General features: G+C 49.5%; 1 protein-coding gene and 1 non-coding gene across 2 annotated transcripts; both read right to left on the bottom strand.

The window, feature by feature from the left end:
• Positions 1-343: 343 nt before the first annotated feature.
• Positions 344-16786, bottom strand: LOC1269675 (SEC14 domain and spectrin repeat-containing protein 1-B). The gene is made up of 9 exons (XM_061645659.1): positions 16514-16786; positions 10722-11563; positions 10452-10650; positions 6524-6637; positions 5493-5667; positions 3118-3756; positions 2290-3049; positions 1522-1744; positions 344-1442 (listed from the first exon to the last, which is right to left on the bottom strand). Exons 2-9 carry the CDS (start codon positions 10889-10891, stop codon positions 723-725), a joined length of 3000 nt encoding a protein of 999 aa, XP_061501643.1. The 5' UTR covers positions 10892-11563; positions 16514-16786; the 3' UTR covers positions 344-722.
• On the bottom strand, positions 6971-7043 carry Trnar-ccu (transfer RNA arginine (anticodon CCU)). The gene has a single exon. It is a non-coding gene; the product is annotated as a tRNA-Arg (tRNA).
• Positions 16787-16921: the final 135 nt, after the last annotated feature.

Here is a 16921-nt window from a genome sequence, read left to right as displayed (position 1 = left end):
CAAGAAATGAATGAAAAAGGATTCATTTTCGGCTCGTTGCTTCCCCTAGAAAGAATTGTTGCTTCAAGGGTTAATTAAAACATGCTTGCATTACATGCTGTTTGCAAGTTGCGTTACAACTTGTAACGCAGTTACCTCAGATGGCGTTACTTTTGTGTGATTTGTTTGAAAAACGCACTCCATGCATACTTTTAGGCGCATCACTGCAAACCGTTTGATAATCATAGCTTCACACACACACCAACTTGAGGTATGTTTTATAGATTTTTAAAACTCTCAAGCAAAACAAAAACGTAAAAACAAAATCAAAAACACACAAAAACACACGACACACACAGAAGCATTATTTTACGACACACTTTTATTTCACGGCCAAAAAAACAGAACAAAATCAACATGCTTAACAGAGCCAGAATTGTAAAACTGCGCTATACTTACACCTAGCTTCATTGAAAACATACACTCGAAAGCATGCGGACACACACAAACACGAAAAACACGGCCATGCAAGCTAAGAGCGATGCTACTACACCTTCCCTTCTTCCTTCCAACCTAAACATCTAACGTCCCTCTCGTAGGAATCACCTATCAAGCTACCTAATTCTTGGTTCGTTGCCATCGGGGCACTCTCTGGATCTCTTCTCTGGCAAGCAAATGGAATGGCGTTTTAAAGACACAAAAAAAACAGATAGTTTCCTCCTTCTCCTCCTCATCTTGTCACTTCAGAGACAACTCTTCACCGTATGCTTGGTGATGATGTTCTGATAGTAGTACGTCAGCCCAGAAATGTCCCCCGGGCCCTTGACCGGCTCGAACCGGGCCGGGTCCTCCGCGTCCAGCTTAACGCTACTCGTACTCACGTTCCCGCTGTCCTCGCTGGTCGGCGTCACCTGCGTGCTCTGGAGCTCCTGGACCTTGCCCACCAGCTCCACCGTGCCGTCGCTGCCGACCGACGCGAGCAGATTGTTGTTCCGTATGTCATTCTCGATCTGCTCCAGCTCTTCCGGCGTCAGCGAGAGGGCCAAATTTTCCCGCCGATTGATCGAGTTCAGGGCGGAACTGGAGGCGGAGCTCGTCCCGATCGCACTCGTAGGCGAGCACACCGTCGGCACGGTATCGTCCGAATCCACGCTGGCCGAACCGTGCGAAATGGCCGGCGTTGGGAAGCTGTGCTCCGACTCGTCGAACGAAAGGTTCGCACTCGAAGTCATCACCACGCCCGACAGCAGCTTGATCGAGGGGAACGCTTCCGGGTCGGGATCTTCGGCGGAATCGTTCTCGAGCGAACTTTGCCGCTCGATCGACTCCACGCCCCACCACGGCGAGGCACGACACTCCGAGGCGGTATGGTACGACGAGGACCGTGACTGGGGCGTACAGATGCAGTCCGAAGCCGTCACAAACGATCCATCATCCGTTGACTTTACACTCGAGCTCCAGTCCTGTTGGTTTTTTGGGGGAAAAAGGGCACGAAATGAAATAAATCTTCTCTCACGAAACCCCGGGGGGCAACACACTCACATCACTTTGATTTCCACTGTCACTGCGTTTGCCGGCGGCCACCTCCTGTCCAGCATCGGCACTGGTCAGCTCTTCCACCTCGTCGTCAAAGCCGCCCTGCACATCGCTCAGCACACTGTCCAGGGCTTCCGCAACCTGGGCCACCTCCGCCAGCCGGGTCGAGATCGCTTCGCACGCCATTATGTTATCACTTTCGGTAATGATATTCTCCGGACTGGCCATCCTGGTGTTGCGGGGAAGAAACAAATGCACGCCGGTGTCGGTGTTAGACATATCTTTGTTGCAATCTAAATATACACACACTTTGTGAGACAAATTGCCGGGCTAACTAACTTTAAACTAGCAACTAGGAAGACGACTTTGGGCGAGTTCGGTGAAGTAGCGAGACGAACAACAACTGAGCGAGACACGGCCACCCAAAACATGTGCCCCGGTAAGAGATGCTCACCGGCAAAGATGCTGGGTTACATAAAATACGAACCATGGAAGAATGCACGAGCAAAACTGGCTAAAATTACGACATTTTATGGCGTTGTGTTAGGAGACGAACCCCAACATCAGCTCAATGTAGCTAGAACAGTTAGAGCTACCTCTCTTAAAACAATCATGAAGAATCTGGTCTCTCCCAAGTAATCTCCGCCAACTTTTAAGCCACTCTTCCCATGCGTCCATGCCCACTATCACCAGCTCATTAGCCGTGGAGCGCATCCCTTCTTCAACAGTATGTTATTAATAAATCACGCGTCCCCCTCGCACTCAAACACTCACGCATCGAGCCGGTCGTCCAGGAGAAACGGTTCCTTCAGCCGCGTCTTGAGCAGCCGGCCGAGCCGCACCATGCGGCCCACCTCGAGCAGCAGCCGCTCGCGCGTCGCCAGATACTTGCGCAGCCGGACCCGTCGGCGGCCCTGCTCCGCGATCTCCCCGATCCGCAGCACGCACTCGTGCAGCTCGCGCAGCTTCACGCACTGCTCCTCGACGCTCCGGTGAAAGACGGCCGAGACGCGCAGCCGCGTCATCTGCTCCTGCGCCACCGCCTGGAAGGATCGCCAGGTGCGCTGCAGCGCTTTGGTCATGGCAATGTTTTGGGCCGTCTCGAGCTTGCACGACTGGCGCAGGGCGAGCGACGCGTTCAGCAGCTGGCAGCCATAGTTGTACGTGCCCTTGGCCGTCTCCTGCAGTGTCTGGTGTTCATCCTTTTGCGATTGGATCTCCCGAACCGTTGCACCGACGTGGGCGTGCGAACGCAGCATCACCTGGTGCAGATCGCTCATCCACTTGACCGCGGTCCGGGCGTCCTGCTCGTACTTGAAGATGTGCGTGATTTGATCGAGCGTCAGCTTCTGCAGCTCGACACTGTCGGCGAAGATGCGCGACCGGGACCGGGTCGCATCAAGAATGTCGCGCACGTTGCTAATGTCTTCGCTGTAGTCTACATCGATGTCACGCCCGACCGCATCCTTCACCGGCATGAGTAACACATCGCTCAGCTTTTCGCCCTCCTTGATGATCTCCTTCTCCATCATTTCTACAAGCGAAGAAAAGAATTGGAAATTTATGACTGTCTCCATTTGATCCTACCATGGAAGTACATACCAAGCATTCGTTGGTTTTCATTCAGCTTCTGCAGATTGGCACTGGCCAGTGCGTAGTCCTCCACCCGCTCACCCATAATCAGCGACTGAAACACCTCGCTCGTGCGATCGAAGTACTCAGCCACCAGGCGGAAGAACCGCACCGACGTGATCAGCACATTCCGCCGACGCTCCAGCCGCTGGGCGAAGCTGCGACACACAAAGTCCATCCACTCGCGCTGCGACTGCAAATCCCGATAAGCCGGCGTATCCTTGCGTCGCGGAAAGTGGTCGATCTTGTGCAGCAGCTCCGCATAACACCCGTACGTCTGCCAGCACTGCAGCTCCAGAATCTCGTGCTCCAGCCGCAACTGATCAGCCGTACCGACATCATGTCCGACCCGAAGTTGTGCATTCAGCATCGATTCGGCCGTCGTCAGTATCCAGCTGGTCACGTGCGAAACGCCCTCCTCCAGGGTGGCCAACTCCTGCAGCACCTCCACCGTGCGCTCCAGCTCCGTCCAGGCCTGGTTGGTGGCGGTCTGCTTGCGATCGAGTGCGTTCAGCAACCGATCGACTTGCGTCTTGCCATCAGTTAGATCCTGCGGTACAGCCGACTTGGCACTGTGCAGATCGGTCAAGTGGGCCAGCAGCTTTTTGCCTACGCAAGAGCCACGTGTTTGTGTGGGTGGACCGATCGGAAATGGAGGGAAAAAATGGAAAGCGGTTTTAGTATGAACTCGTCCAGCAGAAGCTTTAATTTCCCTTCCCCAAATTGTAGCATGTGGCTCACCATTTATAGATCTCTATGCGTTATAAATCTCAGGTCGGAGTTATTTTCCCTCACAATAAAACCGACAGTACAATTAAAAGGCACCCACTGTTGCCTCTCTCCAAGAGAGTGTATGTGTGTGTGTTTGTGTGTGTATATAATTATACAATTTATAACTTTATCAGCCACTTTAAACCGTATTGCTATGCATTCAATTAACGTTTCCTCCCTCGCTCGCGCTTACTTTTAAACTGTTCCGCGTCTGATGGAGGGTGCGATTTATTACAAGCATTGTCTAAATTGCAACCAAAAAACAAAAGAGAGAAACCATTTCAAGGGGGATTTGGGGTGTGTGTTTTTCTACACTTGAACATGAACAGTAAAGCAGAGTGGAGGCATCGGTACGATCAGTGGACAACATTGAAATTAGTCTAGATACTAAAACCCACTGTTATCACAATATCAAGCTCTTTAATTGAATGAAACAATGTGTTATCTTTCATTTGAATTAATTTCTATGCAACAATTTGATAAAAAGAATTACAGACCACGCCTCAAAGACAGTACAACTAGCTTAACTCAACTGTCCAAAGAAAGACCCATTGTTTGTTCAAGCCTCGCATGTCCCTGCATTAGACTACGTTCCCAGCGTGAAACTGGCTAGCCTGGAACTCTGGTGGCTGCCCTCATACACAGGGTCAGGTTGACCATTAGCGTTTGCTGCTGCACCCCTTTCGGTTATGGAAATCCACCTCATGGGCCAGCGCCACACGCGAGACTGACCCAGTTCGTGGCGGTTGTGTAAACGCACTCCCGACCGTTTGCTAAGTGGACGGTTTTTTTTATATATATTTGATAGGGAAAGCAGAATTTCATGCACAGCTCAACTACCCTTTATGGCGCAAGCATTTATTGGAGCTTTTGAAACTGGGTCCCAACAGTAGCCCCGCCGCTGTGGGCACAGGTGTCAGGTTCTCGGTTGTTTTTCGGTCGCAAAGGAGAAAAAGAAACCCGCAACTACTGCTGCCTGCTACTACCACAGTGATTAAGCAACCAATCGCGCATTAACGATGTGCCAGCAACGATGTGTCCAACACTACACTGCACGCTGTGGTGGCACTCCTTGCGCGGAAGGAAACGATCGCTACAAACTGTGACACCCGGCTGGACCTGAACCCCGCTAATGAGATGAGGCTGCCAGCCGCTCCGCTGGCAAGGGCGGAAATGATAGATCAGACGATCGAACGATCGCTGCTTTCGCGGCACAGCGGCACACTTCCGGTGGGATCGACCCAACCCCGCTGTCATCGTGAAAAGCGCGAATGGAAGAGAGAGACGAATGAAGCCTTCATCGACGCATCGGCGTATCGATTGTTCAATTAACCAAACATGGCCACACGGTGCCTCAAGTCTTCCTCCACAAATCAATCACCAAAGGGAGAAACTTATGAATATGTGTGCCCATTTGTCCCTTGATCCCTGTCTCTCTTTCACACTCCCTGTGGGAGCCACCTCCCTGAAAAGCTGCTCAGTCACGCTTGCCACTTCAAACCGGTGATTCCGGTGCGATGGAGAAGCGAAAACACAGCAGGATTCCCCCACAGACCCACAGTCACGTTACTTACCGCCGTCCATCACTAGGGAGAGAAATTTTTGCACATCCCCGTACAGCTGCTGGCAAGATTTGAGGGCCGCGGTCGACTCGCTGGCCCGCACCGTCCGGTTGTCCAGCAGGATGAGGTGCAGGTTTTCTAGGTCGCCCATCGCTTTGTCGTAGGATTTTCGAAATTCTTCGATGCGCTGCTCGTTGAGTGGGCGGTCAAAGGCAGCAGCGTCCGGGGAAGCCAAGCGTTCGAGCATGATGACCCAATGGTTTTGGAGAAGAAAGTGGAGGGATAGAAAGATAGAAAGACAGCAAAACAAAACAACAACAAGAGTGTACATTAGTTAAACCGCATGACAAGAACGATCAAGCTGGCACGGTCAAGTGGATGGCCCAAACGAACGAACACGCACACGCAGACGAATAGAGTGAGAAGATTTTTTACGATCCTCCCGATTCGAAGCCGGATTGAAAATGGGAATTTTATCACCCTGGCATCGGGTCATGAGGGAGGATAAACGCGAGGGAGACAGAGAGCAACAAGAAGCGACAGTTAGTAGAAAGTTCTGCGTCCAAGTGAAGATGCGGTAAGGCGACGACAACATCCCTAATCTGCCCAAGAATCTTACTCAATTAGCATTGGAATGGTTATATTAAGGGTGGAACGAGTTTTCGTTTAAAGCAGCGCTATTGGGCTATCTAATTACTTGGAAAACGGATGCGCTTGCTGCGAGAACTGTTTAAATGCTTACAGAAAAGGGGTTTCTTAAAAAGATAAAGATATTTTATAACAATATTGGAAAGGAATCTTATGGGTGATTGGCTGTCTATAATCTTGGCATTTACGATCTCCTCATTCAATCAACAGTTAAAGTACTTTACGAAATCCGTTCTCTTATGCCCTCACTCACTCGCTCTCACTCTTTTCTGAATCGAAGCGTAATTTAGCAATCATGTAGCGATTATTTATGACTTTTGACACGTTGCGTTGAAAAGGGAACGATCATCTACGACAGGCTTTCGATCATCAAGGTGTGTTTGTGCCGTACTTACCTCGCGGGATTGTATCCACTGCTCATGATTATAAGCGATGATGCCGCCAAGCTCCTCCGGTAGCTCGCTCGTGTCAAAGTACTTGCCCAACCGGGACTTTGAGATGATGGTTGGCTGGTACAAAAGAAATGAGAGAAAAGAGAGAAAGATAGATAAAAAAACAATTGCAATTTAATTAAGACCGCTTTGTATAACAAAAACTAACAAAACAAAATCAGATTACAATACTTTTGTTAATTAGTAAAACAAAAAGGTAAACAAAAAGGTTAAGATGACGAAGAAACAATCACTCACACATCAAAATAAGAGGAGATAGTAAGTAAAAGCACACTCTCATCAATCAATTCAAACAGGTTGTGTTGGTGTGTACATGGTACAAAGCAAACCAATTGTCTCTCTTTTAATTGAGAGAATGTTCTCTACCTTCTCTCTCACCATATTCTTTTTTACCCCAGATGGGACTCGAACCCACAATCCCCGGCTTAGGAGGCCGGTGCCTTCTCCATTAGGCCACTGGGGCATCACGAAGGTCGACCGTTTAGGTTACATCGAGTACTGCACCAGCACCAATCCATTAGCAATCCAATAAACGCACCAGAACGGTACCACAAGGATGATCGCCACGACCCGCGGTGTGGAGTAATTTCGATTTCGCATTGCACACCTCCTCAATGGCGCCGATTAGCAACACACACACACACATTAAAATTATCCACTTTTCTACTCAAAAAGCCACCACGTGCCTAATGGCGTTTCGGGGCACAAATTACCCCCAATCGTTTGGCGCGCTTTGAAGAATCGCTAATTTCTCACCCCTCCTACCTCCGGAATCGAATGGGGAGGGGTGCAATTATTTCCAACCGCTTTGCTGTGTTTGTGTTCGCATCGTAGATGAAAAACGCAAAATCGATTACGAAATTTGCTACAAACGGCAATGTGCCTTTGGAAGAAAAACGTTCCACTGACAAACACTTTCCGTTTCTGCTTAGGCGCCTATTTAGCATGCAATGTTTGCATGCCGAAGCCCACCCTCCCCTCCCCGTGTCAATGCTTTCTCCGTGCATTTGTTTGTTGTTTCTCCGCGAGGCAAAAGTATCTACAAACCCTTCCAAAATCGGAAAGCTCATTCAGACAGCTAAACAGTCCCGCAGTTTATTGATTGGTCGGCTTCCTCCAAAACCCCAGCGACTACGTGAGGGTGTAGGGGACGAAATTGTGCACGGTGCACACTAAACCCCAACCACTATCAATTTCCCCCCTCTCTCTGTGTGCCAAAGAGCAGGCAAAACACGAAACACCGCTCAAGAGTCCCGCTGGAATTTGTTTTTGCTTTCCCGGACCAAGCCACCTTTTGTGCATAGAACGGGGAGAAAGTGCAACGGATTTTGAGGGGTTCCAGTGGGTTTTTTTCTTACTGGCTGCCGTCATATGTGCAATTTTATACGCAGTTGCTGCAACCGGTAGGGGGTCGAGGCCAAGGTATGGATGGGGTGAACATTCCGTCTTACCGGAACCAATCTCTTGGGCGGCGGGAAAGCTCCCGGGAAGCTTTCTGCAACAATCGCTCACACAAGCGTAATTGGACTCGTGTGGATAATAATGGCCATTGAAAGAACAACACCAATGTTCAGACAATAGGCGATTGACAGCTGAAGCAGCGGGCTGGATGGAGAGCGCTGCAGCAATTCCGAAAGTTATTATTTAAACAACAGGTGTAAAAGGGGGTTTAGGTCTTTTTGTGTTAATATGGTTCCATTAAAAACAATAAATATTTTCCGCTGCTGGTTGCAAGTAACAGTAACATTCCGTCAAAAACATCAACACAGAGTGGCTGCTTTTGTAGAGAAATCTAAAGTCGTGACCTTAGATGTAAATTAGATGAGCAGCGGCTTAAATCACGCTGACCTGGATCAGTCAAAACTGTACCCCACCCGTTTAGGAAAGAAATCCCCAATAAGAATGTGTGTTTGCAAAGCATCACCATTAATTTATTCACCCTGTCAATCATTAAAGCATGAGAGACAGCATAGTTTAAGCCACTGTTTTGCGCCACATGATGCCCCACATGCTCGGTGGTTCTGAAATCCCATCGTTAACCTGCAAGGTTAGTCATCTCTGTCTCAGCGCTCTGAGCAAGGCTGATTAGTAAAAACAGAGCGCAAAAAACACACATGCGTGACATGCCACTGTGCGGAAACAAAAACAAAAAACATACGCCGTGAGCAGTTCACGCATTAGCCACTGTATGTAAATGTTGAAATGGAAATGCTATGCAATTATTATGCGACACTTAACGAAGGCAGGAATGGTGGGTGCGTCATACGAGTAGAATCTCCCCTCCGGACAAACAAAACACAATCCAACAACAATCTCAGTCTCCGTCCGACGTGTGTGTAAGTGCAATTTGAGTTGCCTTAGCAACGGCAAAGCACTGCAAAAGGAAAGCAAAGGGCTCTTGCTATACGAAGAAGAAAAGGGAAAACCCACCGTGCTATCGTCACGTACCAATAGCTCCACTTCGTACTCCTCCCTAGGGTCAGTATGTATGTGTGAACAGCGTGAAAGGTAAAAAAACAGTGGCCACAACTCCCCCCCCGCAAGGCAGGGAAATGGAAATTATCTTTCACTCCCCATGCCGCCGTGTACGTGTGAGCGCCTTTGCGTCAATTGCCCCAACCCTAATGGTAGCCTAATTGGACTTGCGTCTTGCCACTTTTCGATGCAATTCACCCCACCGCTCATGGGATAATGGGTCCCACACTGTGGGACACCGTGGGTAAAGAGATATCCAGAAAACGGAAAACCGAACTGTCTGCATCGCCTGAAATGATCTTCTTCGACTCTTTTCATACCATAAATGCAGCTGGGCGCAGTATGTGTTGGCCCTCTTATCAAAAGGTGCATTGCGTCCTTGGATTTGGGTTGGGAACAGAAGCAACAATGCACGTGTTCCAACCGCTCTACTGCTAAGCCAATCGGGCAAATAACAATCACAAAAAGTCCGCTCCAAATCCAGTAGCAGCCCCCGGTAGCGTCAAAACCCCCCTTCGGAGCGATAAGATATCCGGAGTAATAGGACGAGCGATAACAGAGAACCCGATCGTAAAACCGGTGCAATAATCTGCCCAATCTGAGCCACCGATTAATTACGTGTACGCAAGATGAGGGGCATTGTTGGCGTATTACCGCACTTGCGCTGCAGTAATGGCAAGAGTGCGACGCGTTCTGTAAGAAGACGCAGAGACCCGAACTCTCTAGAACAGTTGTATCGAGCTTCGGTAATTGCGTGTTTGCTAACCCACAGGTCACAGCGAACGACCGATAAGGGCAGATCTTGTACCGCGATGATCGTGTCCAAACGATCGAAACATGGCGCTCGACGCTATCACTTGCTTTCAATCGCTCAAACAAACAAACCGCTCGGACCGACCCCCAGCTCGTCCAGGCTAGTCCCACAAACGTTATATCATAACATGAACACACACCCGCGGGGCCACCAAATGATCCACACACCACACACACGCCCCGGGCCTAACCTTGGGACCACCGGACACACCCCAATTTTAGACAACACGCTCAGAAGAAGCAGAGCAAGACAACTCCCTCCTACAAGCTTTCAAGCGAATGCACAAGAGTTCAATGTCACCCGTAGGGTCAGGGGGGAAGCCACATTGGCGGAAGCAACCCCCTGAAGCTTGTACCAGCATGGGGCTTGATAACACTATCTCTGACACGACGACAATTGGCAAAAGATCGCACACGCCTTGGCCGTTGGTTTGACAACTCGACACGTCGCAAAATGGTTTTATAATTGCCGATGCGGGTTTAAGATCTCGCTGCTCGAATGCGCGTGCAATCAATCACACGCACCTGATCGATCTTCCTCCTTTCTGCGATGTTCAAACAATCTATCGTTGATGCTACCTACCTCACCCTTGCGATGCTGGCGGGCACAGTTCTCCACCCGATTCTTGTCCCAGAACGCATCGGGCCGGATCACGAGAAAGCTGTTCATCTGCTCACAGCTCAACAGCTGCTGGACGTGCCGTATGTACTGGCGGGTGGAGCGCCACGAACACTTTTGCGCATCGAGAATGACGGCGAGTCCACTGCTGACCGTTTCGGGACTGCGGATGAGAAGAATTGGGACACAATTAGTCAGCTTTGAGGCTCCCCAACTCCACGTGACACAGCTTACCTTAAGCTTGCCAACAGGTACTTGACCGTCGTCTCGAGGAATCCCTTCATCCAGGGCAGATTGTCGTAGAACGGGACCGGTATGACCACGAGCGGATGTCCGTCCCGATCCCGACCGCCCGGCATGTACGCCGTTTGTGTGTTGAGCGCGTTCAGTACGTCCGCCTCCATGGTGCTGGTGCTGCTGCTGACCACTTGCTTGCTTCAAGAGCGCCGTCAAGCGTTGGCCGCTTTCACCGGCAACTACAACAGCCACAACACAACCTGAATACTCACAATCCCCAACTAATACTTCCAACGGCCACAAAGCACTGTCACTTTCGAACCAGCACCGCAGCTGCACACTGCTCACGGTGTGGCTTAATGGTGGGCCACGATCACTGCCAACACTGCCGCCGCTCGTCGTCGCCACCAGCGGCGTGTAACATGATCGTGCTGCGTTTCTCTTGCATTCTTCAAACTACACATTCCACTCGGTTCTCCTACGCAGCAAACGGCACACTACGATCACGTTCACGTTCGTTCTCCAGGAGACCCGCGGCCCGTTCGTCGCCTACTGCACGGCCAAGGGTCGCACCATAGCGAGATATGGCGAGACAGAGAGCGCGAGAGATCCGTTATGTTGCAAATCACTGACACGCCAATGCTGCCATCCGTTTTTGTGGTCGGTATGCAGATGATTTCACTGTGCCTTTGTGTGTTGTGGCGTTGCTTTTGCTCCTCCACATCCACTTTACCTGTCACCACAAGCGGAACAATTCACACTATTGTTGGGTTAGTCGCTTGTTGCACACTTCTCTCTGGTTTGTCACCGCACAGGCAAAACGCAGCTATGTCAACACACTGAAACAAACGAACCACAACGTGTGAGTTATGCTCTGCATAGCATAAACGAACGACCCCATAGACCACAACAACAACAACCTGACCGACCAGAAGCGACACTCAAAACCACTACCAACACTCAATAAACCGACCGACGTTCCCTTCTCCTTCGTGACAAACCTGCTCGTTCGAATTTTGATTCGAACAGTCGGCGCAAACCCTCCCCGTTTGTGATCGATCGTCAATTTCCTGAGGGATCGCATTCGCAGCATTCGTTCTTTTTCAGCTCTTGTGCCTTGTGGATTTCTTTTTTGTTTTGCTTTTTCCCTTTTCGCTTGTCCCACTCAATACTCGGGTTTTCGCTCGGGCTTCCCTTGCTGGTTTTTAGGTCATGCATGCATGCATGAAAACATTCTGCTTGATTGCTCGGTTGCTGGTTGGTTGACTCCCGTTGTCGAATTTCCCACCGCGTTTGCAAAAAAAAAGACCTGAACATTAAACCTCCCCCCGAGCGAAAGGAACGCAGACAGCCGAGACACATACACACACATGTGTGTGCGTCGTAAAATCGGCCCGTTGTCATGGTAACCTGGTGAGAGGGGGCGAGTGACTCGAGGAGGCATTTAATTATAGCCAAATGTGAAAATTCTACCCCCAATCTGCTGATGAAGGTGGATTGTGGATGTAATTGAGACTTCGGTGAGTATGTCGGCCGCTCGAAAACAGTACACTTTCTCTTTCAACATCCGTGGTGATTATTTTAAACTGTTGGTACTTATTATCAGTTGTTCAAAATAGCCTCAAAAACCTCTTCCCTCAGGTCAGGTCCTTCTAGTGGATTTGCTTCATCTTCGCTAGCCATCGACTCCTTTGGGAGACAGTTGATAGAATATTTATATTTAATTTATTCCAACCATAAAGTATAACCTTCCCATAGCAAAAACCCGTTATGCCCGGATGCCACGGATGATGCCGATTTCCTTCCACAGACCCTCATTGGACCAACTTCCCCCCACATGGGAATGGGCAGACAAAACCGCTTTTTTGCGTATTGCCAGCCAGTAACAAGCAGCAGCGGCAACACCAACGAAACGCGGTCACTTCCATTGCATGTTCCGCGCAGGAAGAACCGTTCGCCGGACGCCATCAGTTCTCAGTGCTGCTCCTGCCTCCCTCCCCCAGTTTGCCATCGACATCAACATCCGCGCGGCAAGTGCAATCGCATCGTGGAACTTATTACTCGAGACCCACGCCAGCTACACCTGCCCTTGTGTCAAGCCCCTTCTTAATATCAAGAATTGCATTGTACACACAGGCGCTGACCAAGTAAAAGGGCGCTGAGAAAGCGAGAGAAGAGAAGGGACATTATTCAGCTATTTCTTCTTTCACCCAACGCGGGGGAAAAGTGTGTCAGTAATCGTGCGCGACTTGTTACGTAGGGTTAGCCCCCCCTCTCTGACAACTTGTCGAGAATTCATAAATCAATTGAATTTCCATGAAAAGATAAAGGAAGTGCAAAATCAGCTCTCCAAAGCTGTGGCATCCCTAGTGTGTGTGTGCTGTGGTTTGATATTGGCAGCAAAACAGGAGTGGAATGTCCTCAATATGCCACTTATGGTAAAAAGGGAAACCTCCAAAAACTCACCCCTTGTCTGAATGTTTTAATTTAAAATATATAATTTTGGAAGAAAAAAAAATCGACAAGCAAAGGTGTCCTTCCAACGCCACCACCGCACCCATGAGATGTCTTCGCTTGGATGCAGCGTTGACTAGCCCCTTTTTGGGGTGCATAAAAGAAATCTTGAAAGTTCATCTCCTCGACCCGGTTCGGAGGAGCGTCTGCGATGAACGGAAGAGTGCCAACCGAGGAATGCTCGGTGACACCATCCTCATCATCACCATCACCATCGAAAACCCTTAATAAAACATTCCAATAACGACGATGCGCTTCACATTCCTTTCGCAATTGTGCACGGGAAAGGGTGTCCCATAAATGCAAATCTTTCAATTCAAGGCAACTTCGGTATAGGTCTTCCCCGAAAAAGAAAAAAGGCACAATCCCAAAAAGGTCATACTCATGTCATGACGTTGAAATGATGAACATCGATTTGTTTGCTTCTTCTTCATGATCATCATGATTTCTGGCAATAACCGTACCGTACCCGTTACATTCATCTCGAACTTGAGTCATGTCCCAGGCATAGATTCTGTTGCATTTTATGTAAATGAGCGAGCCTGCATCCAAGCATCCCAAGAACGCATCTCGTATGTTTGCTTTCGAAATTGACACCAGCATACGAAACATAGGGCTCTTCGCACCCTTAAGTGCTCAATGAGTGCTTGCCCTAACCAGAGACTAATGCGACCAGAGAGGCGTGCGGGCGCATTTCAGTGTCAGATTACGCGACAAAGTGTCTGCTTCAAGAGCAGAGACGGAAGTGAAGTGGCTACGGCCTAGGCGGAATTCTACTCCCAATCACCACAACCTGTACCCTGATCGCCTGTCACCTGAACGATCGTTTCCCACTCTACACGTAGGCTGTTAAACGATTCCGATACAGACAGTGGTTCACTTTGTGCGGGGATTAGTTCCTGCCTAAGAAAGCATTTTACAACAAAACGTTAAGCTTTTTAGAATGAAAGAACAGTGTCTTTTGATATCTTTTCAAGTCACCATTCAGACAAATGGTCTCTCTTTGTTCGGCGATGCGTCCAAACGGGTGTTATCATAACGGGCGTTTCGTTTCAACAACAACAACCGTGAGTGTGAAGCACGTTCTGTGTGTTTGCTTACTTGCTTGCTGGCTTGCGTTTTATCGCTCTGTTTTACAACCACATTTAGACAAGCGACAGACAAAACGAATTTCAACACCATTTTTCCTCTTTGCTGCGCTGCGTTTTTATCGTGTACCTAACGATGGTTCACGCGCTATCTCGTGCTTTCCTCACCTTGCCAAGGTAGCAGCCCTGTTCTGTTAGAGAGCTTTGTTTAGGTTAATTGTGACGATAGAGATGGGAAAGAGGTTACGCGCGATGGAAAGCAACGTAGACAATCGATCGCTTGTTTTCCTTCCCCACAGAAGCTTTGTAGAGCGATCGACTCCCGACCATTACGCCCAATCAGCTTATCCGCTCAAGCGCTCGTCCTTAGTGGTGATGATTTATGGAGTTTTTTTTTTTATAATCTGCTTACGTCGTTTGTCGTCTGCATCCTCTAGATGGGTTCCCAAAATACCTCAACAACCCGGTAGGAGACTACGAAAGAAGGGGGACAAATCCACTATCAAAATGAAGCCATCTAACTCGAACGCCCTCTCTCTCGCGTCTCTATGGGCCACAGTTGGTATCACTGTGAAGATATCACCCTGCCGGGCGATCCTCTCTCGAGATCTCGCGATCTCTATACACCTGTGGTCAGTTGGTAATGTGATGACGAGAACTAGACCACATTTCATTATATGCTTCATTCATTATCTTCGTGTTCGTTTTTCGCGCAAACGCTTTTGTGCGCTCTTTCGATTCCTGTTTTTTGGCGTCAAACGTCAAATGGAGCGACTCACCGAGAGCCTGTTGGTCTGTTCCACATTAAAGAATGGGTTTGGACGCGTCGGAAACAGGTTAAACAACCCCACCACCCCTTGGTTTCCTGGTTATGCGGCATGTTATCTCAATGCTCGGGACCGGTGACGATGCCGCTGCTGATGACGCTCCACTTTGATCGTAATAACTGTAAAAACCTGTACAAACTTCTAGAGGACGCTAGCACACACCACCGGGACCAACAACACGCGGGGCGCGTCCAACAAGGTATCGTCAAAGGCAGAAGCAACAATGCTGAAAGAGGCACGTCCAGCGCCGTGCATTGTTGCCAACGGCCAGGGAACAGTAATTAATTCCTCATCGCGTATTTCGGTGTAAGTGTGGCAATGCACGCGAGATCGTGTGAGCGATAGGAGGTAGTGTGTGGAGTGGATCCGATGTCCCAAGACTAGGATCTCCAATAGGGGCCTACTGCTTGCCGGCGTAATTGTGCTGTCTGCTGCGGTTTGGGCTGTGCTTTGAAGGGTTTCCTCAAACGATCGGGTAACACACACACCACAGGCCACAGGAAATCAGACGTTTTAGCGAATTATGCGAAAATTCAATCCATCTCAACCACCACCAAACTCCACTCCAAAGGGAGAGATGATCGATGGGAAAATCGTGTCTGCACCGTCTACACGCCATCTCACGGCCGACGGGAAGATAATTTTATGCTAAATCATAACCAATTCCCTTCCAAAGCTTCTTACGACGCTTCTTTCTCGACGCTCTTTTTGCTATACCAGCAGTTGCACTACCTCACCTTCTTCCCCTTTGGGGATTAGCAGAACTCGCCCTCATTCTCGCCCTCAGCTCTCTCGAACGCATTAATTGTAGAAAGTTTGCGTTCGGTTTCCTGCATCGCCAACCCCAGCTGCGTGACCTCAAACACACACACAGACACAGTCCCGGGCTCGAACTCTAACGAGATCGAATTTGCATTCCTGATTCAAGACGTTGAGGTTGGGGTAGTGGTGTGGTGATGTGGATCGACGACGATGGTGACGATGACGACGACCTAACGGTCAATGATCGGGCCCCGCGCACCACGATAAGGCTCCGGCACTCTTTCCTCCGCAACCGGTTTATCAAATTAGCCACGCCTGTCACTGCAAACACACCCCACTTCCTGTCTCCCCGTTCTGCGATCTCATTTTACGATCAAGCGTCGGGAATGCAAAACCATTAAGCGAAGCTAAAAGCGCGACAAACGGCAATGCCAACACTGAATGGGGGGGTTGGAGAAGGGATCAAACTGCAACCGATTCTGAAGTGGAGCAATCTAAGACACACCCGGTCTTTTTTTCTGCGGATCAGATCACACACTACACACACACACACACAGACACACAAGATCAGCACAGTTGACACGCATCGATCACTTACAGTATGCCACAGTCGCACACGGGGCACTCCCTAAAGCGCAAAGGAATTCCTCTTGGATCAAAGTTGAACTGGCGCACCGAGAGTTGGAGGTACAAGTCCTCGAGTTTGACGCTCAATTTGGCTATGCAAACACACACACACACTCATCGACACACATACACATTGCGTGCGTGCGATCGAGAGTCAAGAAACCGCGATCATCACGAGACACACCGCGTCACGCGACCGTCGGAGATCACTGTTGCCGAGCTTTTGTTTTGAGCGGCACACTGCATGCGCAAGCGAAGGGTCGCTCGATCTCCAGCTGAAAGGCTCCCCACCACAGCTGCGACGGCTAGTGGTCTCGCTTGCACTGCCAGTGCCAGTACGATCGCTTTCCCTTGTGAGAGCCACTGTGTCGTGGAGCTG

The sequence above is a fragment of the Anopheles gambiae genome, chromosome 2, assembly GCF_943734735.2.
Source record: "Anopheles gambiae chromosome 2, idAnoGambNW_F1_1, whole genome shotgun sequence".
Taxonomy (NCBI): Eukaryota; Metazoa; Arthropoda; class Insecta; order Diptera; family Culicidae; genus Anopheles; species Anopheles gambiae.
This window is presented reverse-complemented; position numbering and strand designations above follow the sequence as displayed.

What these genes read in the sequence shown, in the direction of transcription:
- LOC1269675 (XM_061645659.1), bottom strand. Translation starts at nt 10,891, where the DNA reads ATGGAGGCGGACGTACTGAACGCGCTCAACACACAAACGGCGTACATG. An exon ending in GCCAGCATCGCAAGGGTGAG is followed by an intron (nt 6,638 to 10,451) that starts GTAGGTAGCATC and finishes CTTTTGTACCAG; the next exon opens with CCAACCATCATCTCAAAGTC. An exon ending in CTGGACGACCGGCTCGATGC is followed by an intron (nt 1,745 to 2,289) that starts GTGAGTGTTTGA and finishes CCGCAACACCAG; the next exon opens with GATGGCCAGTCCGGAGAATA.